This window comes from Temnothorax longispinosus, chromosome 6, assembly GCF_030848805.1.
Source record: "Temnothorax longispinosus isolate EJ_2023e chromosome 6, Tlon_JGU_v1, whole genome shotgun sequence".
Taxonomy (NCBI): Eukaryota; Metazoa; Arthropoda; class Insecta; order Hymenoptera; family Formicidae; genus Temnothorax; species Temnothorax longispinosus.
Window position 1 is genome coordinate 8,578,606 of NC_092363.1, and position 26,831 is coordinate 8,605,436.

General features: G+C 36.8%; 1 protein-coding gene across 6 annotated transcripts in view; it reads left to right on the forward strand.

Moving 5' to 3' along the window:
- The window catches only part of LOC139814466 (casein kinase I), a 94,374-nt gene that overhangs the window by 1,410 nt on the left and 66,133 nt on the right, over positions 1 to 26,831 (forward strand). For 2 of the 6 annotated variants that reach the window (XM_071780734.1, XM_071780732.1), the window contains exons 2-8: positions 18 to 128; positions 793 to 941; positions 2,060 to 2,256; positions 2,341 to 2,543; positions 3,060 to 3,321; positions 4,273 to 4,421; positions 11,663 to 11,759. In XM_071780734.1, coding sequence (XP_071636835.1) covers positions 18 to 128; positions 793 to 941; positions 2,060 to 2,256; positions 2,341 to 2,543; positions 3,060 to 3,321; positions 4,273 to 4,421; positions 11,663 to 11,759 — 1,168 coding nt within the window. Of the gene's footprint in view, positions 1 to 17; positions 129 to 792; positions 942 to 2,059; positions 2,257 to 2,340; positions 2,544 to 3,059; positions 3,322 to 4,272; positions 10,103 to 11,662; positions 11,853 to 16,883; positions 26,830 to 26,831 lie in introns of those variants that run through there. The other 4 variants (XR_011732465.1, XM_071780731.1, XM_071780733.1 and 1 more) reach the window with 4 other exon arrangements.

The following is a 26,831-nucleotide window of genomic DNA, read 5'->3' on the forward strand; positions in this document are numbered from 1 at the left end:
TATTCCTTTATTCGCAGGTACCAATATTTCTACAGGCGAGGAAGTCGCTATCAAATTAGAATGCATAAAAACGCGACATCCACAGCTGCACATAGAGTCCAAGTTTTACAAGATGATGCAAGGAGGCGGTAAGTATATCAATATTTCTATGCATATTAACTGAATGTTTATTCAATATACTGGGAGCTGTGTATTCGGAGTGTTCTCGTTTGTTTGACAGCTGATCCAATATCTTTTCTTTCACACCAATATGACACGCGGCTGTGTATCTCATATCTATGTACTTGTTTGCGTGCCTCTTCCTAACATTAGCATATCGAAATAAACAAATTTAGCAATTTAATGACAATAGGGAGTTTTTGCAATACCGTTTTTCAGATACGGTAACAGTATCTCAATTGTTCAGATACATAGGGAGCTTCCCAGCAAGCGACACAAGTCGACACAAGCATTGTTCTATCTTTCTTTTTTGGTAATGAGTAACAAAGATAAAACGATACTTGTGTCGATTTGTGTCGCTTGCTTGAAAGCTCCCATAGTGAATGTATCTGAACAATTCAGATACGGTTACGGTATCTGAAAGACGATATTGCAAAAACTCCCCATTGAGAAAAACATTTGCTTAATTGTTCTAACAATTAGTTGATTGATCAATTGATGAAAATTGACAATAACTTCTTAAAGAAAAAGACTACGAAGAAATATCCTTTATTCTAATTTGAAATGTGTAATTATTAAGCCTTACAACATGCATTACGCATTATCATAGTAATCTTATTCTTGATATTTTAGTTGGAATACCAACCATAAAATGGTGTGGTTCAGAAGGTGACTATAACGTGATGGTGATGGAATTACTTGGACCATCACTGGAAGACTTATTTAATTTTTGTTCAAGGCGTTTTTCTCTGAAAACGGTCCTGCTCCTTGCCGATCAATTGGTAAACAAATATTCCTTCTATTATAAAAATTTATCTTATCTAGATGTTATATATAAATAACAAATCAATGATTATTTTGTTAATCAAAATAAAATATGTTAATGTTAGAACTATATATCATGTTTCTACGATTTTTACTTCTTTCAAGTCTCTATTATTATGTGATTAATTTAACAGGTATTTTGATTTATAAAACTGTATTTTATCTTATTAGAATCTCTTTATATAATTATTTCACTGTTCATGCATCGCAAGACAGGATTCTATTTATGTTGTATCCATGGTTACACTGAGATAAAAGGCTAAACAGTTAACTTCTAGCTTCTTATATGGATCTCAGTCAATATCCTTGCTTATAATATATATATATATATATATATATATATATATATATATATATATATATATATATATAAAAGCAAGGTATTTGGCGAACACCCTGCATATATATATATATATAATATATATATGTATGTATGTATATATGTATCTATATATATATGCAGGGTGTTCGCCAAATACCTTGCCATGTGTTCAAAGTTCATATTGTGATTACATTCAAGTATTTATTACTTCATTTTGCAGGAAAATATGTCTTATGCCATTCCTGCCAAAAATTATTCATATTTTTAAATAAACTTTTTTTGAAGATTGTTTAAACATTGTTTTAACTATTATATTATACAGTTATAAAAGAGTTAACATGTATAATATCAACATTTTTTATAGTTTTAAATGTTTAAATAATTATAACGTAATTATACATGTGTGCATATATATATATTTTTTATTTATTTATTTATTTATGTAATTACATTAAACACATTTTAAAATGCTATTGAAAATGTTGATTCAAAATAACAAGGGATACAGGCATTGGTTAGTTTTAGCTTACAAAACATTGCACTCTTGTGGACTTAGAAAAAATATCCATAGTTCACAAAAGGAATAATAATAATATTAATTTAGCAAGTATTGTACAATACATACAATAACGAGCAAGATATTGAATAAACAGTTTATTTATATCTCTGCATATAATCTTTGAAGCATGAAGCATGCACATGAAACACAGTGTACAGTTATAATAACAGTGCTTTAACTTCTCTATTCTGCAGATAAGTAGAACAGATTACATTCACAGTCGCAACTTCATTCATCGTGATATTAAGCCAGACAACTTTCTGATGGGTTTGGGAAAGAAGGGGAACCTTGTCTACATTATAGATTTTGGACTGGCTAAAAAGTATCGCGACGGGCGCACACACAAGCACATACCCTATCGAGAAAACAAGAATCTGACGGGAACTGCCAGGTTGGCTATACTGATAGCTATGATATTATATCCAGCAATATTGTAATACCATTTTGACTAATTCGTTCACTATGATACTCATAGATACGCAAGTATAAATACGCATTTGGGGATTGAGCAGTCGCGTCGAGACGATCTTGAATCTCTGGGCTATGTTCTCATGTACTTTAATAGGGGTAGTCTACCTTGGCAGGGATTAAAAGCGGCAACCAAGAGACAAAAGTACGAGCGCATTTCTGAGAAAAAAATGTCCACTCCTGTAGAAGAGCTTTGCAAGGGTTATCCTGGTAAGTCTTTATTCAATAATCATGCATTATATATACGAAATAATTCAAAATCTTTGAATGTTATTTTTAATGATTTTTTGGTCAATTTGAATTTAATTTTCTTAGTGAAAATGTTGAGGCAAATTTACGGCAACTTTTTAATTTTTTGTGCCATATTTATAATTAACTATATCTTAAATTAAAATCTCTCAAAATTTATCTAAAAGAGACGAATATAGTTTTAAACCGATGTAAACCGAGTAAACCGACTAATATAGTTTTATAATCCACTTGGTTCTTCAAAATTTTGCTCGTAACAGTTCTTTTTCAATCATTTATAACTAAAAAATTATCGATGCCTTGACAGTTCTATCAAGCAAAATTCGTACAAAAAATTGACTCACAAGCCATTATCTAAATCAGCCACAGAATCTATTACTGCAGTAAAAATATTATATACATTTTGTAGAATCTTTATTTATCATATTTCTCGACTTTATAATAAAGTTTGAAGAAACATTTTATTAATCATTGCAGTGGAGTTCGCGTCGTATTTAAGGTACTGTCGAGACTTACGCTTCGAGGAGAGGCCGGATTATTCACATCTCCGACAACTTTTTCGGACGTTGTTCCATGGTCAGGGTTTTACCTACGACTATGTTTTTGATTGGAATATGCTGAAGTTTGGTAATGCAAGACAACCGACGTTACCCTCCGCGCAGCAAGCACCCATGCATTCGCAACCGTCTAATGTGGCGCTGCCTTCCGGGACCAACAATGATCAGGAACATCGATCGAGGTTGGTTAATGATTTTTTTAGTCGTTGTAAAAGACGTCCACTTTTCTAAAAAAATTTTTTAGGCATTAAATTAACAGCCCGTTAGTGACGGCATCTTCATACCATGCCGTCTTTTCATGTTTATAAATAACACTGTCATTTCATTTCTCTCAAGCGTGATCTATTTTTGGCGTCTGGGGCAATGAATCGAGAAACGGCCGTTTTGAGCAATAACGAATAATAAAATATACGCAAAAATTCTTTTCATTAGTATTTAATTTTTTACTTAATTTCAATCTAATATACATATATCTATTGCAGGCATAATGCAAAATTAGGCATAATGTCATGCGTGTACCTACTTACAATGCATTATTCAGATTTTGCTTAAATGTTTGAGAAATATAAGTGTTTATATTAGTGCTAAGAGAAGTAATTTGCTGATATGTGTGTATAGACAGACACATGTAGGCGGGGGAGGGGATGTGCTCCTCCACCGCATAAAAAACTAATCTAACTCCAAGCCTATTTCAACCAAATTTTACTTTGTTTTTAGAAATATGCTTGGAATTAGATTATTTTTTTTGTGCGAGAGAAGGGCGGAACCCCTCGCCAACGCATATATTATAAATTTTTTTTATTATATTATGTACAAGAATCATTTCTAATCTCTTATTTCTTATCTAAAACTCTCGTTATGCCGGCTTTTTGTAAAATGTCTGATTTTGTATTACGCCTGCAACATATTTATTTTCATTCAAGGCAAATCCGTTAAATGTAGTCTTTTCAGATATGACTAGAAAATTGCACCTTTTCAAATCCTGCTAAATTGTTTCGCAATCTTCTATTCCATTGATACATATTTCATTTAATGTTATACAATTTGTGTTCTTATAATGCATAGTGTATTCCAATTATGCGGTTATTATCATTGTTTATTGTTTTAAAGTTTACATTTCTTTTCGATTTCAGACCCTACACGCGGCAATGTTTGCCAAACGCGTCCGTGGCGACGGTAGGCCCGACGCTTGGACCGAACGCTAGTCTGCGAGCGATCCGGCAGAAACGCGAGATGGAGACTCGTGGCGACCAGGACAATCAGGACAAGAGTGATCTTCAAGGTAAAATACAATTCTACCAACAATTCTGCGCAAGCCAACAGAATTTTACTATTGCCGAACGAAAAACGCAACGCAATGTGACAGTCGGACACTCGCAACAGCCCGTGCCTGGCTGCAATGAGACCGTTGCTGCTGCCGTCACCGCGACACGCGTGGCAAATCCATGTCAATTCAGTACATTCAAGTCGACCATGCCGGGTAGTAGAGCGGCGCCGCCACCACCGCCAGACGTAGCGGCTTCTCTAGACCTGACCAGTCTCAATTTAGGACGTAGCCGCGAATTAGGCCCCAATCGTACTGCCGATTTAAATCCCGCGACTACGTCGCGTGACTATTATCAGCCGATGATGAGTAGAACGCGCGAGAGGAGTCCGAACACGGCGTCCCGTCAGCTCGATAAGCAGAGTTATTTTTTTCATGGGCATAAAACTGAGAAAGACATAGATCGCGAGGTCGTGATGTTTGAGGATCTAGGGACAGGTGGTTCAAACTGCATTCGCCGGGTGACGGATGACAGGGATGATGCCGCGGCGATCTCAGGCGGCTCGATGAATTGCTTTGGTGGCCCGGATAAAGAGAAGGACTATGACGACCACAACGGTGACAAAAAGCTCAAAGGTTCAACGATAGGCGGTGCGCGACGTCTCACTACGGCTTACGAGACGCGTCGCGATTCGGGAAACATCGAATTCCTCGAGAAGGAGGGTGAGATTTTTAAGAAGAGCAGTACCGAGTTGTTGCAGGAAGCTTTCACTAACAAGCGCAGAAATTTCTCTTTTCGTAACAAGGAAAAAACGCATAGGAGCTTAGAATCGCTCGAGAGGAGCGTTGATCTACCCACCGCTGATTGTAAGAGTCTGGATCTTCTGCCGGAAGAATGGCCGAAAACCTTCTTTCACGGTAAACAGAGGAGTCTCGATTCGACGAAAAAGTCCGTCGAATTAATAGCAGCAAGCAAAGCGCGCAAGCGGCCCAGTTTCTTTCAACGAGTCGGTAGAAGTCTGCATTTTTTACCCAGGGAGCGCGAGAAACGTCAAGACCTCTTGAAACGAGAAGAGTGCCCGATCAACAGCCAGTATCCTCAGACTGATCAGGAGAAGTGCGAATATTTTTTACAGAAGCACCAGAAGGACGTTGATTTTTTTGAACGTGCATCAAGCGCGCTATCTAATCGTGCTCCCGTCCAACCTAATCTCGGTTCTTTTGCTGAGGCAGACAATATCATTGTACAAAAATCTATCGGTTGTCCCAAAGACGCGCAGCTCGAGGAGAGTACGTTTCGTGTAGCAGCAAATTCGAATAATCTTTTAAACATTAATACGGAAAGGAATATAAGACAAAATAATCTGGGCACGAGCAAACCGTCATCAATGCGATCCGATAGTCCTACTAATGCTGCCGAACTGGTGCAATTGAGATTTCTGGATCCCGTGGCGAGTGTCGCCACGCAAGAGACTATGAGCGGCAATAAAGACAGCTTAGAGATCGGATACTCTATTAGCCAACTTGGCAGACTGTACTTACAGAATCTGCAACACATAGGTCGTAAGGACGGTTTGCAATCTCTGGAGAACGCTATCGAAGCGGAGAAACGTGAACGCTATATAGAATGGATAACCAGAGACGATCTGGACGCACTGAGCCATGGTACGAATTCCAGTGATTCTCTGGCTCATGGTAAACCGCAGGGTAACCTGGATATTCTTAAGGGTATTCTTCTCGACATTTTCGTTTGTATTTGCATTTAAAAGCAGATCTTTTGGGATCTCTGAAAAAAACAAACGCAGCCTCTTACATCACGTACCGAGCGATCTCTTATATATTCTCGTGCGTAGAACTATGCCAAGATTTCGATAGTCACTCTAGAAGTAAAATATTTTCTACGAAAAAGTAATTTTCATACTGGATATTTTGCGCAATATATACATATACATACATATCATATACATATACACTACACACACTCACTCACTCACCTACTCACCCACATGCGCGCGCGCGCACGACACACACACACACACACACACACACACACACACACCCATTTTCATATAATACTGTATAATATTTATAATGGATACATTTGTATTTTCTACACTGTCGAATTACTAATGCAAATAATCATATTGAAATCTTGGCCACTTTTAAACGAATAAGATTGCCTTAAACCCAAATAAGAGTAAAACCAATTAGATCGGATTGTAATAGCTGATACAAAATGTCTCAAGCGAGCACGATTTTTTTACCATGCATATATAGCGTATGTGTAAGCATATATTAGACTTGATAATTTTATATACTTGTGGCCTCGCACAGGATCGATGCGCTTGTTAACTTTGAGAAGCGTGCCGCAAAATTTTAATGCGCGTACTCTTGCCGCATATGATATTATTATCATGACAGAATTGATTTTGTTTCATCTTTCTCTATTGTCTAGGTTCTACTCTATGATAACAGATGATAAGCATCTACATGTCAAATTACAGTAATTAATATATTTTAACATAAACAGAGATGCAATTGCAGTACAGTCATACCTCGCTTTACGTTACCTCTTAGAACATTATCCCGTTGTAATATTATAATTAGTTTTGTCTTGAGTAATATGTTGTACGTAGAAATGGAATTTATAGATTTTAAGTTCAAAATTCGTGTTTCTGAAATTTACTCCTACTCTTTCCCCGTTAAAATATCCCGTTTAACGTTGATTCACTTAAATAACTTCACTTGAATGACTTTAAGGCTCCTGGTCCCTGAGCCGAGAACTCTGCGTTGACGGTGGCGACGTACCGTCGCGGCAGAAATCAGAACTCTCTCCTCTCACTCTCTCCAATGGAGAATTCTGTCTTGTGACATGTTGACAACCTATTTTGTTGTGCGTGCTATTTCTTTATTATTCGCTCTGTGCTTGTGCTCTAACGTTTAACGTATTCGTGAAAGTCGTAAAATTGGCCGAAAAGTAAGATTTGCATGCGGAAGGAACCCTCCTTTCGATAGTCGTTAAACGGCTGTTTTTCCCGTATGTTTAGGCTTCGTTTTATGGCTGTTTGTTTATTGTCGAGGGAAAAGGGTAGTTTTCGGCCAATTTCGGAAGTGTTCTGAAACGATCTATAGTGATGTTTTATTGAAATGTCTTTTTATTTGAAAATGGCATGCACAACAAATTAGGTGTTTTCCTCGCCTCGATAGTAAGAATCCAATATGGCCGCGGTGACTACCCAGGAGTCTTAATGACTTCACGAAATGTATACTAACGCGTCAAGCGAGATATGACTATATAAATATATACCTTTTTTTTTAGCAACCACATATGCAATTGCAGTTGAAGCTAAGACATAATGATAGAAAAAAGATGAAAAAAGAATAAGAATTTTATTTGCACGGAAATATTTAAATTATTTTAATAAACATTATTTTATTTAAAATTATTTTAAACATTTATCGCGGTTGTATACACATCGAAATTGTCTTTTATAGTTGATTTCTTTTACGATGATACGTTTTTCGCTACATACACACAGATTTACTTTTTTCTTTTTTTTTTTTATGAATACTTTAGTAGATTTTATTGCCGTGTAACGTTTCGGCGCATCTTGTTCCTCTTGGATCATGTATTCTCAGATCATCAAGAATTTACTATCTAGCGAAATTGATTCGGTTTTGAGATGATAGCAAAACGAAACGGATTGCGTGCAGCGCAGTTTATAAAGAATGGTGTTAAAAAACATACGAATATAGGGCTCTAATGATTTCTCATAACTTATTTATTTTTATGCCCTAATAATCTTTTTATTGTTTAGACTGACCGAAAGTTAATAGACTGATAATACTTGTTCAAAGTTTGTTCGCAGTGTCGTAGATGACTATTTTTATAATATAATATTTGATTCGCTCTCTAAACTTTTCCTCTCTCTTTTTTTTATATTCTTTTATTTAATATTTAAAATTGTACAATGCTGTCCTGTAATACATATAGGAAAATTAATGTTATATGTAGAATGTATGTTCTTTTTCGTTTATGTAGAAGGACGTCAGTTTTAACTTGGATACGTAATATCGTACAATCGCTTTCCGTATAAATAATTGCGGTATCTTGTCACATCTACGATGCTGCACGATCAAGCGATAAAAATCGATCTGTTATAGTTCCTTTCAAGTTCTGATTAGATTACGTTCTTCCCTCTTCATATATTTATAAAATAAAGAGATAGAGATTAACGAGCTGATCCTTTGTCGACTGATCCTACATTCTTGCATTGATTCTACATTGTTTTAAGAACATACAACACGGTAAAAGCCAAATGTTTATCAACTAAACTCACTTATAATAATCATCGTGTATATTATGGCTGCATTCTGATATTTACTGTCAGCAACTGTCAGTACTGAAAATCTATAGTATACGTGACGTAAAATATAGAAAAATATAGATTTTTAATGCTGACAGTGAATATCGGAATGCAGTTTATGTTAAAAATAGCAATCAATGACATATGCTACTACTATTTTTTCAATACATGCATATTGCACAAAAAAATATATATATACTGTTTTATACATATACATATACATAGCCTCTCACTATACAAGCAATGAAAAATGATCTAAAGACTGTTGATTATTTTCATACTTAATTAGAGGTCCCATGACTGATTTTTGCTTCCTCATAGAGGAAGCTTTGTTTTCGTATTTATTATATTTAAAATAGAATCTTTGCGATTTGTTGCTATCATTAATCATCAAATTCCAAGTATGGAGCGTTAAATATTTTCTCAATTCGTTAGGAGAATAAGCATGAAACTGCGTTCGATATCGTTAACAGAAATCATCGCGCTACTTGTTTCGATCGCATTGAACGCGTTGTTAATTATAATTAGCAGTTAAAAAGAAAAAACGATGTTGTGTTTCTTTATTTTAGTCATTGACATTTTCATCATTTATCAATTGTATTCTGCAACGATTGTGAAGCTTCGACCAACGTGCTTACTCAGTAATTGAAGAAGTAGTCTGACGGTTGACAAATCGATGAGCCTTCGCAATTCAATAACCCGACTTCTTTTTTGTTTTTATTAAATGCCCTATGTATCATAATATTGTATGTATGCCACAGGGGGAGCGTCTAGAGACGTGAAAAGGTTACCAAAGCTTAGATAGGGATGATAAAGTCCAGTTTTGCTACTTATCCATGATCTTTGTAATCTCGAAGGAAACTGGTTCTCATTAGACGTAATGATCGAATAAGATTTATTAATATCTCGCAACGACACTGCCAACTTCTTCCTACGCACTAGATCACCACCGGAAGTTGTCTTTATCTCCATTCTCCCTGTTTTTCTTCACTCGTTTAGCATATCTTCATATCGTATACTTATCTGTAATCAGCCTGTTCTTTATTGATAATAATGGATGACGACGACGATGACGACGACGATGACGACGACGATGACGACGACGATGACGACGACGATGACGACGACGATGACGACGACGATGACGACGACGATGACGACGACGATGACGACGACGATGACGACGACGATGACGACGACGATGACGACGACGATGACGACGACGATGACGACGACGATGACGACGACGATGACGACGACGATGATGACGATGATGACGATGATGACGATGATGAAGAAAAAGTAGCAAATAAATGTTTTTCCATTCAAGAATTGGTCTCTTTTTATTTATCTCACCACACGACATTGTCGATTATCCTTGTCAAAATTATTTCTCACTTGGCTTGAATGGAAAAACCCAAGCGCGAATAATTCGGAGATTTCAACAATTCTCGAGACACGACGGCGAAAAAGAAGAGATGAGAGAAAATTTTACTTTTATTCTACTAATTTTTGAATTTGTTGCACCATCTACCTTCACGAAAACGTGTCATTTCCTCATTTTGATTTATTTTTCTAAACATTGATGTTCACATTTGTTTGGTTACTTTTCTTTTTTTTATTGTAATGATTAATTTTTCCATTTTAATTGCCAAGAGTGAAAGATTATCCATTGTTTCCCGTGTCGCCCGATTGATGTCGAGTCATTTTTAATCGTATGACATTTTCGAAACATGAATATGATGCATCAATCTGACGATTTTACGTACGATAAAAGCAACACTCGATTTTTTAGGCTTACCTTTCTTTGTTTATCACTATTATTGTTTCGAAAGATTGCGACAGTAGTTAAAAATTGACGATAAGATTCAGTAAAATTGAAGGTAACGTACTCAAGTAACAAATACAAAGTAAAACATTGTAATCAAACATATGCTTCAAAGTCACTTAAAACCATAACTTCTAATTTCTTAAGTATATTGGATTATATCAGCCTGCGTGAATTTATATAGAATAGTATCTTAATTTCTGAAATCTAAGTTTATATTATTATCATTACTTGCGTTAAATGTATTTAAAATTCTGTGTATGTAAATACAAACAGAAATATCGCATATCTAAATACCTCGATAATGAAGATTAGATACGGCAGCCAAACAACTATAATTTTGTAATGCTGCGACACTATAAGCCTGTTCGCTTTCGCTGCACTTCTGAGCTAGTGCAATAAGTTAGAATGAAACAAATATATTTTCTTTCATTCTAACTTATTGCATTAGTTTAGAAGTGCAGCGAAAACGAACAGGCCTTATTTTGGGCATAAAAGGGCACACTCGTTTAGGTCATTACAGTTCTTGGATATACGTTATGTCATCTTTCGAAAATAGTTTTAGATTGCAGGTTGACGCATGGTGGGTATAACATACAATACAATACTGTGAAAAACGTGTGCTTTGCAATGTAACGAGTGCTCTTCTCTGCCTACAACTGTTTTCTTTTTCCTACCTCCTGTTTTTTTTTCTCTTCGGCGATCAGTTACTTGCACGATTGAATGTACTGACTGAAATATTGTCGGCGAGTTTAGAAAAGAGCCGAGGTTTTGGAATTTTTTTGAGATACTGTTTTGAACAAATGTCGCTATTCCCTTATGACTGCTTTTGGATTTGTGTACAAACCTTTGAAAACTGCTGTGTGTGTCGAGAGGACGGTAGGAGGAGACTTTTGCGTATATATACGAAGATCATAAAAGCGAGTTCTGCGAAATGGACAGAGGGTGACAGCGAGTTGACGATACGAAAGAAACATACGTAATGTTGTTAAACACAGGAATGTTGGCTGAATTTCTTTTGCGGTTTTTCATGCATTATGTTTTTTTCTGATGCTCTCTTTCAGCATCGGGTGCGGGTGGACAAGAGCGAAGGGTCAGCATGCGGTTGCACCGTAGGGATACGCTACTAGCCGCTGCAGGAGAAATGCAGCCCAAGTCCAAGTGAGTTGCTACACGATATAGAACGACTAAAGCCGCTAAACGACTGGTATAACTTGCTCTACTGAAATCCGCGGAACCATTTACAAAGAATACGTAAGCTTGCACAGATAATTAGCTATTTTCACAAACGTTGAACTATTTCAGTTATACTAGTTATGTAGATAATAGGAAAGTTTTTCGACGTTAGAACACGCAAGACTTTCCTTGACCTGTGTGAAGTTAGCAGCCCATTTTTTAAATTTTGAAATTCTAAAAATTGTTCCGGGTTGTTTTAGACTTGTTCTAAATTGTTCCAAAAAATCAAAATTTTAAAATAAAAATGTTTACGGAAAATTAATAAAAACGATTTTCTGACCTGGCACCCTATTTTTCGAAAATCGAACTTTTCAATGTTGTTTCAGGTTGTCCCAGTTGTTCTAAACATTGTTCCAAAGTATTAGTTTGATTGGTCAAAAACTTTAAGAGATATTAAAAAAAGAAAAATTTTGGAAATAACAGTTTTTGGCCATTTATTCGTAAACAAAATGACTTACAAAACTGTCGATTTAAAACATATTTATAACCGCGTAGAACAACTCAGAACAAAAATTTTTAAGATCAGAACAAGAACCTAAAGGGTACTTTACTCTTCATCGGAAAAATTCGAATTTCTTGGTTAAAAATCTTGTTCTAGGCTTCCCGCGTTAAAACTATCGTGTTCTCCACTGGGACAACTCACGAAAAAATATTTAACCAAGAAATTCGAAAAACGAATTTTTTCGATAAATAGTAAAGTGCCCTTTAAACTCTTGTTCTGGTCTTAAAAATTTTGTTATGAGTTGTTCCAGTGGAGAACACGATAGTTTTAATGCGGGAAGCCTGAAACAAGATTTTTAACCAAGAAATTCGAAAAACAAATTTTTCCGATGAAGAGTAAAGTGCCCTTTAAGTTCTTGTTCTGGTCTTAAAAATTTTGTTCTGAGTTCTACGCGGTTATAAATATGTTTTAAATCGACAGTTTTGTAAGTCATTTTGTTTACGAATAAATGGCCAAAAACTGTTATTTCCAAAATTTTTCTTTTTTTAATATCTCTTAAAGTTTTTGACCAATCGAACTAATACTTTGGAACAATGTTTAGAACAACTGGAACAACCTGAAACAACATTGAAAAGTTCGATTTTCGAAAAATGGGGTGCCAGGTCAGAAAATCGTTTTTATTAATTTTTTGCGAACATTTTTATTTTAAAAATTTGATTTTCTGAAACAATTTAGAACAAGTCTAGAACAACTTGGAACAACTTTTTGAATTTAAAAATTTAAAAAATGGGGTTAACTTTACACAGGTCTTTCTTTGTCCTAATTATATATTTATTTGGAATAATGCTAAAGTAAGTCGCTGAATTTTGAAACTTTCTTCGATCAAGTTGGAGTTTTTCTTACCGAGAATGTCGAGAAACATCGGTAATCACAAGATTAGAATTACAAGATTTAACAGTAAAAACATATATAAAAGAGTGACCCCAAAAATCGCCTATTTTTGGTCCCGCGATATTGGAACTGAATTGTGTGTCAAATGATACCTTATGACAAGACATCAATCACAAAAAATTTTTAAGTTGAGGTGAGAATTGATTCCAGAGATATGGGAGGTCAAAGTAGTCAAAATTCATTAACTCGTCAGCCCGTACGCTTTAAAGCACGAATTTTTCTTTCAGTCCGATAATTTAAAACTTCGTACCCGGGGGTTTTGCTAGCTGCTGACAATGAATTTGAAGTCAGATTTTTAAAATTTATAATGGCCGATTTAATATGGCGGACTATGTATTTAAAAAATGTTTTAATTTCTTTTTCTTGTTAAGTAAATCGATCCATAAGTATGTGTGAAAAATCTGACTTCAAATTCATTGTCAGCAGCTAGCAAAACCCCCGGGTACGAAGTTTTAAATTATCGGACTGAAAGAAAAATTCGTGCTTTAAAGCGTACGGGCTGACGAGTTAATGAATTTTGACTACTTTGACCTCCCATATCTCTAAAATCAATTCTCACCTCAACTTAAAAATTTTTTGTGATTGATGTCTTGTCATAAGGTATCATTTGACACACAATTCAGTTCCAATATCGCGGGACCAAAAATAGGCGATTTTTGGGGTCACTCTTTCGGTAATTCTTTATATCTTTTTTTCAAATGAGCTTTATAGATTTTTACTTTGTAATTTATTCTTTAAAACGTTTGGATATCAATTGGATGATTAAAGAGCTATGAAAGAGAAAGAGATATCGACAGATTAGTTAACAATACGTTGTAAATTTTTGGCAACTTATTTTAGGGTCACATAGAATTTCTTGCATCGGTAAAAGTTCAGAGCTTGTTACACTCTCGTTTTCGGTTGCATGAACACTGCACATTTGGGGGAAAGTTGCATTTTAAGCCTGTTTTTAATTCTATTTATATTTGTATATCGAGTTCCATGGCTCGATATATAATTGCTATGATACTAACAATAAGTATGAAAATTTGCAATATATTAATAATGGTGTAAGCTCCATTTTTCAATTTCATTACTATATTTTCATAACTCTTACCAAATTTTACGATTCATCGATGCGTGATGAAGCCGATTTTAAAATTGCAATTTGTGTTATGCTTGTGTAAACGCTAGATCATGTTTTATGTATCGGTACGCGTTAGTTGAATGGAAGCTTAATTTTGGTAGGAAGGTGGTGTCGCAATACCGTGGCATGGTACTTTAATTAATTATGTTTATTGAGAATAAATGGAGATTGGAGAAGAGAGAGACGTTTTGACATTTGGAAAGAATTCTCAATGTGCATACTTCGTATACAAGATGTCTTATCACGTTATTCTTTAATTAATGGCACGTTTCTTAGAACGAACGATCACAGAATCACGAAAAAAAATAAAGTTTTTTTTGTCGGAAAAAAGAACCACTATTTTTTATGTACTGAAACCGAATATGATCTTTAAAATAACCTAGCATATACATGATTATTGTTTTTAAGCTAAGAAAATTTAATTACAGTCTTATGTAGAATATTAAAAATGCTTAATTTTGAGCTTCTTTTGCCTGTTATAACAAAAACTTTACGTGCTACATTATTTTAAAGGTCATATTCGGTTTTAGCACATCAAAATATATAAAAAATAGTGGTTTTTCTTTCCGGTAAAAAAAACTTAATTTTTTGTGGTCCTATATAATGATTCTTCGAGTTACAAGCGACTAAAAAATGAATTATTTTTTCGCGGAATTCCAGAAATGCAAATAGATGACAGACATTACTTTTCATGTAACGTAGATATTAGTCATAAAGGTATTTAAAGTTAAAAAGCGACAACCTTCGAAGAGTATGGTTTTGTTATATTTTTGCAGCAAAGAATTATTTTCAAAATTATCAGAATATGTCAATGATGTAGTGATGAAGACACCCTATATACATGTCACCGATAACACATGAATGAATATTGAGAAGAACATCACGAATACATCCACATTTAGCTATCGATGAGTTACATACAAGCATTCTCTCCAAATGAAAATCCGAAAGTTACTTATTGCTTGCTATCAATTGCACTTTCACAATATAATTATTATATTGTTATTTTTAATCAATTATATTAGAATATGTTTAACAAACTAATATAAAAAATACGCAACGCAAGATATAATTTCTATATTGGAGAATATATCTCTAATTGCCTGTGGTGGCTTTGTGTTAGCCGAATTGGCTACATAATTTTGAGATTATCGCATGTGATTTTGACAAACAAATAATTTTTGAATAATTCTTTTGATCGTTAGACTCAAGTCCGATTGTACTTGATGTTGTTAGGATGCCCAAGCACAGATATCGCACAAAAAAGAAGATAATTTTTGAAGATAATTTATTATTTTTCAATATGTAAAATTAAGAAATTTTTCAAAATTTTCTTAAATTTTAACTCACTCTATTTAGTAAATTTTAAAAATTTTTACTAAACAAAGTTTTTATTGGAAATTTTATTTATCCTATTATATCGGTACAAAACTAATAATAAGATAATGGATAGCTTATACATAAAACAAATATTAAATATGAAACTTAAGATGCGAATTAAACAGTTTTGAGTAAAATTTATAAAGAAATAAGAAGCGGAGTATATTTTCTAGGACGCGCAGTATGTCTTTCCATATAGAGAAGACTTTCACATTTGCCTTTCAAGATATGTAAGGCTAAGCTGTAGCAATAAGAGCGTAACGACTCGGAGAATAGTCAGACGAGCCAGTTGGTTATTGCACAACTCCGCTTGGTAACTGGTTAATCCACTTTTCCAATGTCTTGAAATGTAGGCTTGATTTATAGAACCGGCGGTACACAATATTATCGTATGTGTATATTGTGTATTCTCAATATTCTCATTAATACGTTTCGCTTAAAAATATCAGAATATAATCAAATTCGTACTTTTTTTTTAATTATCAAATTTATGTAAGACAAATTTGAATACTTGTACGAATGAACGGATAATAAATATCGAATGCTTATGATTTTTTATGTTTTAGGTAAACGAGTAAAATGCAAATTTGACATCTATCGCAAAGGTTACATTTTAAGAGTCAGATATATATTTCTCACGTTGGCTGAGATCAATGATATCCCTTAAGCTGCATACGTGGGTGTACGACGTCCGAGCCAAAGTGATATCTGCTCTAAAACTTACAAGCCTGTCAGAAAATATTAAATAAACGATGTTTATCAAAATGACTATAAAATCGTCAACTACAATGTAGACAGATATTTCATGAATTTTTTTAAAATACTTTAAGGTAGAGAAAAATAACGTTGAACGCGACAGACCTACGTATGCACTTAGAAGATACCGCAAAAACGTATGCACTTTAAGGAATATCTTTTTAAAACAATGCAATGTTTTAACTAACGTTAATTTAGTGTGTGCTGTGTGAGGGCATTCTTTCGAATAACTGTGCATGTAAACATGCACGTTTTAATGCTCTCAATTTTTCTTAAGCATCGATACATATTGCAATCCGTTTTGCAATCTAACTAAAGCATAGGCACGCAAAAACTATTCGGTATCGAAATTTACCAAAATTCCGCTTTATGTTCTTTCGTTGACTTTTTTCAGGTAACCGAAAGCACTAATTCTAAATGACAAAAGTAGACAAAGAGGGAACGAAATTCTCTCCTGTGCCACGGTAGAGGACGCCGATCATGAAAAACTCTGATCATGGGGGAAACTTTCATCGTGCGAGCCTTCTCTCCGAGTTCATTCTTTCTCACGAGCTTGTCGGTATCCGTCAACCCATTCATGTCGTTAAGAATCTCGTCGCGAACGAGAGAACCTAGCGATATTGTTGTAATTTAGCGGGAAACGCGAGAAACACGAAAGATTCTTGCATTACATTTCCGTTTGAGCTGTCGACCGCGAATATTGATGAAACAGATTTACGATAAGACATGTCTTCGTCGGAGGTGAGGAACATGTTGAGAGGAGGAAACAACGAATATTTCAAATTTGTTTCTTTAGAGACTTGCTATTAACATTTCCTCACTATCCTCTCTAAAACTACATTGCATTTTATCATGAAGAATAATTAATTTAATTCAATTTGCCTGTAACATCATTGTCTCATGCTAAGTCGCCAGTCGATTATCCGATCTCACATTAGGAATAATGAAATCGTAGACAAAGGAAGCCGGGTAAGAGCGAAACTGAGGAGGCTAGATGTAACGAACGAGAGAAGGAGCGCCGGAAAAGAAAAAAGAAAAAGAGAGAAAAAGAGAGAACCTTTATGTGGTGAAGACGGTGGCGCGCTAATGTCGCTGTTTTGTGTGTCTTTTGTTTTGGAAGCGCCAATGCGACGGCAATCGCCCCACCCACCCTGATGGTCAGGCGGGCAAGCGTGCAACACAGCAAGTGAATCAGCACCAGCAATAGCGGACTCGTCGTCATCATAACAACCAGCAGTGTCGTTCGTCAGGAGCGGCGACTGGCGATTACCGCCGTGCGCACGGCGCTTTCCCACCCGTTAGCCGGAAGTGAACTCGCGTATGGTATCGCGCGACCATCTGGCAAACGGTGACCGACTTTTCCGACGTGTCACGGCGTCGCGTCGCGAAGATCAGTGACAAGACCGGCGGGTGGTGACCGGTCGATGGTGTCCCATTGCGACATCCGCGAAAGTAGCGATGGAAACGACCGCGAACCGTTCTATGCCAAGTGGATGAAACAAAGACGAGACGAAAGGATAAGGAGGGAGCAACTGGTTGGTCCCCGCGGTACGTGTAAAGAACGGAAATGTCGACGTTCCGGCGAAATTATGAATAACGAGACGTGGCCGGCAACAGAAGCAACAACCCTCCTCGCATTGCGGTGCGCAGGATTCTCAGGAGACTCGGCGGTCGCTACAACTTGTCTGTCGCAATCAGGGAGAGGACAATTCTGTCTGGAGAGAACACCCGTCAACAGCGATGTCAAGGAGAGTAACGACGCTTAAAGATCGCCAAACCCCTCGTGTGGAATTCTTCTCTGCGCGTGGGATGACGAAACCCGATTGTTTCTATTATTTTTTCCCCTTATTTTTCTTCCGTGGCGAATCGCAAATGTACAGTACGCGGTTTCGATGATGGATTCTCGCAGTTGTTTGCAATACACGTAACAACGTAAGCATACTTCGGGCAACACTTAGAGTTTTTAACGCGTTTGATGCGTGGTCAAGCCGGCCAGCTTTGCTTCCTCCGAATTCGAACCGCGTTAATGCCATTTGCGGGTATAAACAACAAGGCACTTCGGGGTACGAGTAAAGCAAGCAAATATTCGTCGAAGTTTGATAGCGTGAGTTATAATTTGTAAATCGTTTCGCGAAAGGCGGCAGCGGCTTTTGTCAGATAGTAACGAAATGCAAAGACGCGTCGTAACGGAAGACTGCGACGATATATCAAGAATTGTAGTATTCCGTATATGTCATATACATATACACACATATATATAAATTTTTCTCAATAGTGTGTGTGTGTGTGCGTGCGTGCGTGCGTGCGTGCGTGCGTGCGTGCGTGTGTGTGTGTGTGTGTGTGTGTGTGTGTGTGTGTGTGTGTGTGTGTGTGTGTGTGTGTGTGTGTGTGTGTGTGTGTGTGTACACACACACACACACAATTGTAAATTTACGTGCGTCCCTTGTGACTTCTTAAAGCTTTTAAATTTGTTTAATGTTGCATAAGTCGATCTCGGTGACTTATATAAATTGTCTGTTAATGATATTGACTTGGCCAGATTATTGTTCGATTTTCACGAGGCAGCCACGAGAGCTAATGTGATTCCGCGCTATTATTATCGTGTCCTGCTCCATCGGAGGCCGAATACGGATTTGTATAAATGTAGAATATTTTTTTTGTATAAGTCGCAAAACATGTACATAAACCGGATGCATCGATAATCGAAAAACTGATGTGTGTAAAGCTATAACGAATTTTTGCACAAAATAAAAAAAGAAACGACGTTTTTAAAAGATACAAACGAGATGTAGCTCCATGTTAGTGTCGAGAGGATCAAGCGCGATTGCAGGGATAAGCCAACGAGTACGGTCGCTATAAAAATTTCGCGTATCTAACATCGCCGAGACACAATGGTAGCAGGTAGCTCGTGTTCTACTCGGGGTGTTGTCGCTCCAGTCGAGCCGTTGATAAAAATAGTCGCCAAACATCAAAGTGAAAATCTAGTTTGTTATTTTCCGAGAAAGAATTCTTACCGGAGAGACGCTCTTGTTTGGTCTCGCTGAAGCGACCTCACATCGATTTACGGCACAGCTGTGGGACACCAAGATCGTGATTGTTTCGTTAAAGCTCTAGTTAAACGATCATACAGAACGTAGTACAATGGGCGCGCAAGGAGAAGGCGGGGAAAATGTCTAGTTTTTAGGGACAATTCGTTCGGTTGTGTTTAGATGATAAGACGAAGAAACACGATTGCGAGTATCCGAGGAACGTTTCTATCTCATTGGCATCGATCGGGCGTACTGTACAAGTAAAATATCACGCGCGCGCGCGTGACTGATTATAATATACATACGTATATACATCGCCGCGATTCAGCGTTACTGTTACCGTAATCATGCGTTCCAAGGAGATGAGAGGTACGCGAAACAAGCCCGTGGCCTCTCCTCGCTCCGCGACAAACCCTCATGTCCTTCCCTTTTGTACGGTAACAATATTAACCGAGAACGTTAAGGACGAACGATTTAACCGCGCGTTCGGTTCTGTTCACCGACCTCATCGTTTTTTCCTTCTTCCGGCGAATCGCAAAAAAAACGAACATCGTTGAATATTACCGAGGTTTCATTCTGCTAACGTGTGGATGTTCCATGTTTGTAACAGGTGTATGCATGTGTTTGTGTGCTTGTATCGTCGATCGTATGCGAAATTTTGTGGTACGAATACGCGGAGAGGAAGGATGATGGGGACGAGGAAGGAAAGCGAGTGAGGTACGTGCGTGCAAGTGTGCTCGAATGAAGAAGAGAGGAATATCATGCGAAAAGGCGCGTTTACTCTGAGCTCCCGCATTCGTATCCTTCCCTCCCCCCCCCCGCTCCCGTTAATGCATCCTCTAGTGAACATAATGTCTCAAATTGAGAGATATGACGTCTTGAAGACGTCTTAATGATGTCTTAAAGACGTCTTATCCAATTCCACGTTCGTCTGCGATCTCGCCTCGCGTCGGCTGTCAAACAGTTACGCGTACGGACGGATAGGGTACGAATACGGGTCGACGAAGGGGCTCGAAGCGTTAATAATTCCGTGTTAATAATTCAGCGGAGTCCCTCCATTCTCGTCCTCTCCTGCCCACCGCCCTCCTCTTGCCTCGGTTCTCTTCCTAACGTTATGTACGATATATCACGCGAGGCGCGTTGCGTATGGAGAAAAGTGGAGAAAACGAGAAAACGTGATAAGAAGTTAGTGTATAGATATATTGTACCAACATCATGTTTTTCTATGTATCCTTTTTCTCTTTTTTTTTTCATAGGGTACTACTACTATTACTACTATCATATTATTACTATTACTATTACTACTACGACTATTACCGTTACAACTACCGCTGCTGCTATTGCTAATTGTTATGTTGTATATCGTATAGTCGAATCCTGAATCGCGCAGCGATCTACTCGAAACGAAGCGCGACCCCTCCCGACGAGCGAGGGATGAGGACGAAGCGACGTACACCGGGGCGGCGTATTCGCAATAACCACATATTCCGATCATTGTACTGCATCCGAATCTCTTCGTTTCCTTTTGCATAGGGAGGGGAGAGTCGAACGGCAAGATATTTAATGATTTGAAAGAATTGCCAGTTGGAAAAAATCTCGCGTCCGCGTTTCGTGACAAAACTTTTCGATAGTGTCACCTCGAAGCCAGGAAAGACGAAGCGATTAGGAGCCGACGTAATGACGTTATAGTAAAATTTTCTTAGACTTTCAATAATAGAATATAAAATTTAAGCAAAATAAGGGGTAGGAAGAGTAACGCGGTTGTTAGTGCGGGAGTTGTAAGGATACGTTGCTCTTTAATTAGATATATACGTAAATTACAAGGCCGATTTTACAATTAATGTATATTATATATAATTACAGAACAACGTACACCTCTCCACAACTTTCGCCCTGATAACCGCGTTACTCTCCTTTGCTCCTTTTTTGTTTAAGCTTGAACCTAGGTAATAACGAAGGTTCTAGACGCGGAGGTTTTACGAGAAGACACTTTCGTGAGACGTTTCAATTTGAATTTGCATTAGTTTTAACTGTATTAAAAATCGAAGACAAAAGATCCATAATAAAAGTAATCTTGATGCGCTGAAAGCCTTTTATCGATCAATTCCCTGACGCAGTCGTCTGACGAATGAATCTCCATGTGTCGCGTCGAAACGTATTACATTTTTATTTTTATTTTTTTGGAGATTTTGCAAGAACGCGCCGACTGAGTTTAGTAGTATTTATTATTCGCGAAGACTTATATCTTCACGAAGGAGAGCACGCGCTCTCAACTTTACATAATAATTATATCGTTAATCGAGTCCGAGACTTGTTAACCACGGTTCTTACCTCGAGTCGTCTTTCTATCTTGAACAAGTCTCATTTATTTCCCGGGAGAAGTTTTCCCCTGCGTCAACATCGTTACATTAGTTATCAAACTCATCTCCCTGTACCGAGGGGAAAATCTCTGCATACTTCATCGTTTATTGTTCAACAGACTCGAACTATAAATCATCGCTTTTTACGCGCGCTCGTAATTTCCCTTCTCTTTGCGCTAATCAGAAATCGTTTTACATTATACAATTATTTACGCACTCATTACACGCGGCTCGTCGCAAAAGACTTTAGAAACGATGAAGCAAAGTGAATTTTGCCGTCGTACCTCGAATAATATCTTTCCCAGACAGCACCTTGTCCAAAATCGGGATATAAGACGTCTTAAAGATGTCTGGGACATGCGTGCTGTCTGTGTTGTTGCTAATAAACGTGTGAATTTCAAATAATTACATAATTACAATAAAGCGATACTATTACTCTATTGTAATTTTGTACAGTCATCAGAGAGGCGATTCTCCGATTTCCATCTATTTATCAACCGATATACTCGAAAGTACGCGTGCATTTCGTATCAGATTAAGGGGATACTCTGTATGAGAGGTGTCGCTTCGATAAAGAGAGAAAAAGAAACACTGCCAGCGCGAGCGAGAGTTCTTGTGTTTTCCCGTTTTTGACTGACTAAAGATACACGTGCGACGACGACCCGAATCCGTCGTTTCGTCCTTGTGAATTTGGCGAGCGGTAAACCCTCTCGAGGTGATCGATGCCCCCGGCCCCGTGAAGAGGAGCAGCGATAATTCCTCCCTGTGTTATTTTCTTTTTCCTCTTTATTTTTATTTTTACATATTTTTTTTATAAATCCGCGTGGTTTGCACCAGGGCGAGGTCCAGCCGAGGAATGGTGGAAACTATAATTGTACTATTAAATTAGAAAGATTGCAATCGTATAATTTCGTTATGATGTGTCTGCGGCGCGAACAGGCTTTACAACAATTGACTGAGATTTGCGATTGATCACAAATTATTGGGTTATTAACAAGAAGTACGAAATTGCGATTTACTTCTTTCTTTTATTTACTGCATCTCTAATGATGCTTTCAGTGTTAGATAATTTGGTTTTCGTATTCTGCGATCGGACCTGTGCAGCTGTGGCTTCGGACACAAAGGCAAACTGTCGCGCGAATAAAAGCTAATAATTATCGAGAGAGAGAGAGAGAGAGAGAGAGAGAGAGAGTGTACGCATTTTTTTCCTTCACGATTGTAGATCATACGAATCGTACGCACTTGTTTGGCCTAAGGGAGCTTTCGCGAATATGTGCGGACAGAAAGAGCGTTCAAAGAGTCTCGAGTTCAATGGTGGCTTCAATGGCCTCCCTCGGCGATAGGACTTTACGACGACTACGGCAAATGTCGATGGTAAATTCGCGATTGATGTATTTTAAGTGTACTAATCGAACTGTGTACCGAGGCGAAAATGGTTTGTATATATACAATTACTATCATAATTACTATCAGAAACAAGAAGAACATTATGATAATATGTGCAAGTGTGCTTGAGAGGAAGCGAAAAAAAGAAAGCGAGAGTGAGAAGATGAGAGAGAGAGAGAGAGAAAAAATTAAATAAAGTGTGACGAAGAGAGCAACACCGAAAACGATAACAAATAATAAATACTGTAAAACTGTCTTTGTGTACTATATGACAAAAAAACAACAACAACCATACCTATAGTTGAAGTGTTTTGATCAATGCAAGAGAGAAAGAGAGAGAGAGAGGGGGGGGAGAGGGAGAGAGAGAGAGAGAGAGAGAGAGAGAGAGAGAGAGAGAGAGAGAGAGAGAGAGAGAGAGAGAGAGTGTGGAAGATGTGTTCGACACAAAGCCCTGTGTATAGCCCTATTTCTCGATAACTTTGCATTTGTACTTCTTTCCGTCTTAGCGGAAAAGCGTTGGGGATATAATCGGTAGTCGAACAATGAGAATGTTGACCCATATACATCCGCAAGATCCTTTCTCCCTTTTTTTTCCGTCCAGACGACTCCGCTTGGCCGAGTAGCCAAGAGTCAAAGTGAGTCACTTGGAATAATCGTCTTTCTCCCCTTAAATTCTATATATTTTAATTTCTACTAACGAAAGGCATTAATCTGAAAGAACTTTTTGAATTACTTGGTTCCTAATAATCTAAATTATCCATTCCGATTTATGACGAAGCATTTTACTCATTTTATGCTAATATTACTTGCGATGTTGCTTGAGCGACAAATCTCTTGCGATCGGTGCGAGATGTTGCGGATACGCTCGATGTAAATGGGTTAATCTCTGCATCTTCGTTACACTGCGGAGTGCATTTTCATTTCGTTGTATCTCGCTCTTGCTAGATTAACAATATGATAAACAATACGTAAGCACTAACGTTGACATATATTATTAAAAATGTAATACATGTGTACCAAACTGTCGAAAAATTAAATGATTTATACAGGATAGGCCAAGATAGATGGTAAAATTGGAACGGGAGTAGTTCTACGGTTCAAAATAAATCGAAATATTAAAATACTTTTTTTCGAATAAAGCCTCGTTTCAATAAAGTCAGTTTAAAAAAAAAGAAAAACCCTAAAAGTTAATCAAGTACGCATTTGATTGATATGTTCCGCATGGTTTGTTTACTATCAAGACTAACTGATTCAATCAGTTGAACTTCAAAATAAATGAATGAATTTGTGCGTAAGACGGAGAATAATTTTATTTCTTGCATTTTTATTTCTTATATAGTTGAGACATTTTACTATTCTGCGAATTGAATTAGAATGAGTTGTTTCTAACGTATTCTGTTTTTTTAATTCTTCAGGTATATAAGAATAATTTTTCCTTTCACGCGTTCCTGATCAACTTTCAAAATCTTTTTCCTTGAAAAGGACTTGTTCGAAAAAAATGTATTTTATTATTTCGACCTACTTTGAGCCATAGTCCATAGAGTCATTTCCTTCCCAATTGTATCACACGTATCACGATCCACTTTGAATGTGTGTATGCGCGCGCGCGCGGGCACACATTTTTATCTAAAAACAAACAACTCCAATTTTGACAATTTGTGACAGAGTGTCAATGCTGTATCCATACACTACTTGCTTGATAATAAAGCAATTACTTTAGCACTTTTGCGGTAAGAAAAAGCAAGAGCGCGAAACAGCGAGAGAACTCTCTGCTTGTTTACCTTGTAATAATTTGCGAAATTAATGTAAATTAAAGCTAGCAACGTTAACGTTGTTAGGAAAAAAAAGATTGCGTTGTTAAGAAATTTGGTCTTTTCGCTATTCTGGCTGAAAGCGTAATAAAGACGAGCGAGAAGTGTCTAATGAAGATAATGGAACGCAATATTGTTACTCGTTTAAGTTTCACCCGGTGAAGCCGGTTAATAGGGATTACGAGTAAAATGTGTTTTGGTGGTAGCGAATTCATTATCTATCTCGATGCGGACATGCGAATTTGCTTTTAGAAGTATATCGGGCGTCCGTACCATTTAAATGTGTCTCACAATTAGATAAAATACGGGTGTTACATATTCTAATTAAGCATTTTACATTCGGTACTTAGTTCGTACCGATATTTCAACTATGTTCAACTGTACGCAGCAAGATATCCTAAAAAAAAATCGAACAAATTTCAGTCTCAATTTTTCCACAGTTAAGTTTTACTTAGAGAAGTCGTAATCTTTTGATTTACAATTAAATCGGCAATACCTATGTCAGATATCTCGATTCTTAAAATTAAAGACGATAAGGAAAGAACCAATCGCGAATAATTCTTGGAATTTACGTTTATGTAGATGACTCATCAATAACGAATTCGCTGGAAATAAAGCTTTGTTTTTTTTATGTGTAATGTTGCGAAGTGGAATATAAATTTGATATATATTACATGAAAATAATTCTGAATATCATACCTAAGTTATATAAAATACTACATTTATACTTATTTTTTTGTACGATTCGTTGAGACAGTATTGAAAAATTTGCATCACCATTTTATAAACTTGCTTAATCGAACAGTTTTGTAAATGATGAAAAGTTTATACGTGGAGATTACAAATTATTTAAGTACGTCACTTTTTTTTTCATTTTCCTTGCCTGTGACACCACTTCAAATCTAAGTATGTTATTTTAGCTGAAACTTTTGTTACACATTTCTTGCCATTTTAAATCACATTATTTAACACGACTAAATGTATTAATTTTTAATTTAATATGATTAAACATGTAAATTACATAATTAGACGTTTATGTATATAAAAATAGCACATTTGGATTTGCAATTATTTCAATTCGAATATATGACATAGGTGCATTAATTTGAACAAGCATAATTCAGAATAATTGTATATTTAAATTTTTTACGAAATTCGAAATCTAATGTCAAGTTCGTGATAGATGACACGATAAACACATAAACACATACACTTTTTCGGACACCCGGTCAATTTGAAGCACGTCTCGATATGTAAAGAAATGTGGAAGCAGCGGAGACATCAGGAGATGCATTCGATTTGTATTGTTTCGTTCCGCGTGCCTATTCTCAGTTTCTCCACCGCGTTAAGTACGTTACTTATATTCACCGTAGGAGCAAATTAGGAGCCGAGAGAGAGAAGCGTTCATCGCAATCTTCAACTCGATCGCAGCTACGGCAGAAGAAGGGAGAGCTCGCAAATTATATTATTATATAATTCTTATATATGTACGTGCGTTAGTATTCGGGGTAGAATATTTTCAAAGATACTTGCGCGCGCGCGCGCGTGAGTGAGAGAGAGAGAGAGAGAGAGAGAGAGAGAGAGAGAGAGAGAGAGAGAGAGAGAGAGAGAGAGAGAGAGACGCACTCGCCGACGTGAGTGGTCGTCTCGCTCGTTCACGGTTTTCTCTGTCGCCGTCTGTTTGTCGAACCTAGTTGACGATGAAGAAAGGAAAAAACAAAGCATTTTTTTAAATTAAACGGAAACAAAGCTTGCC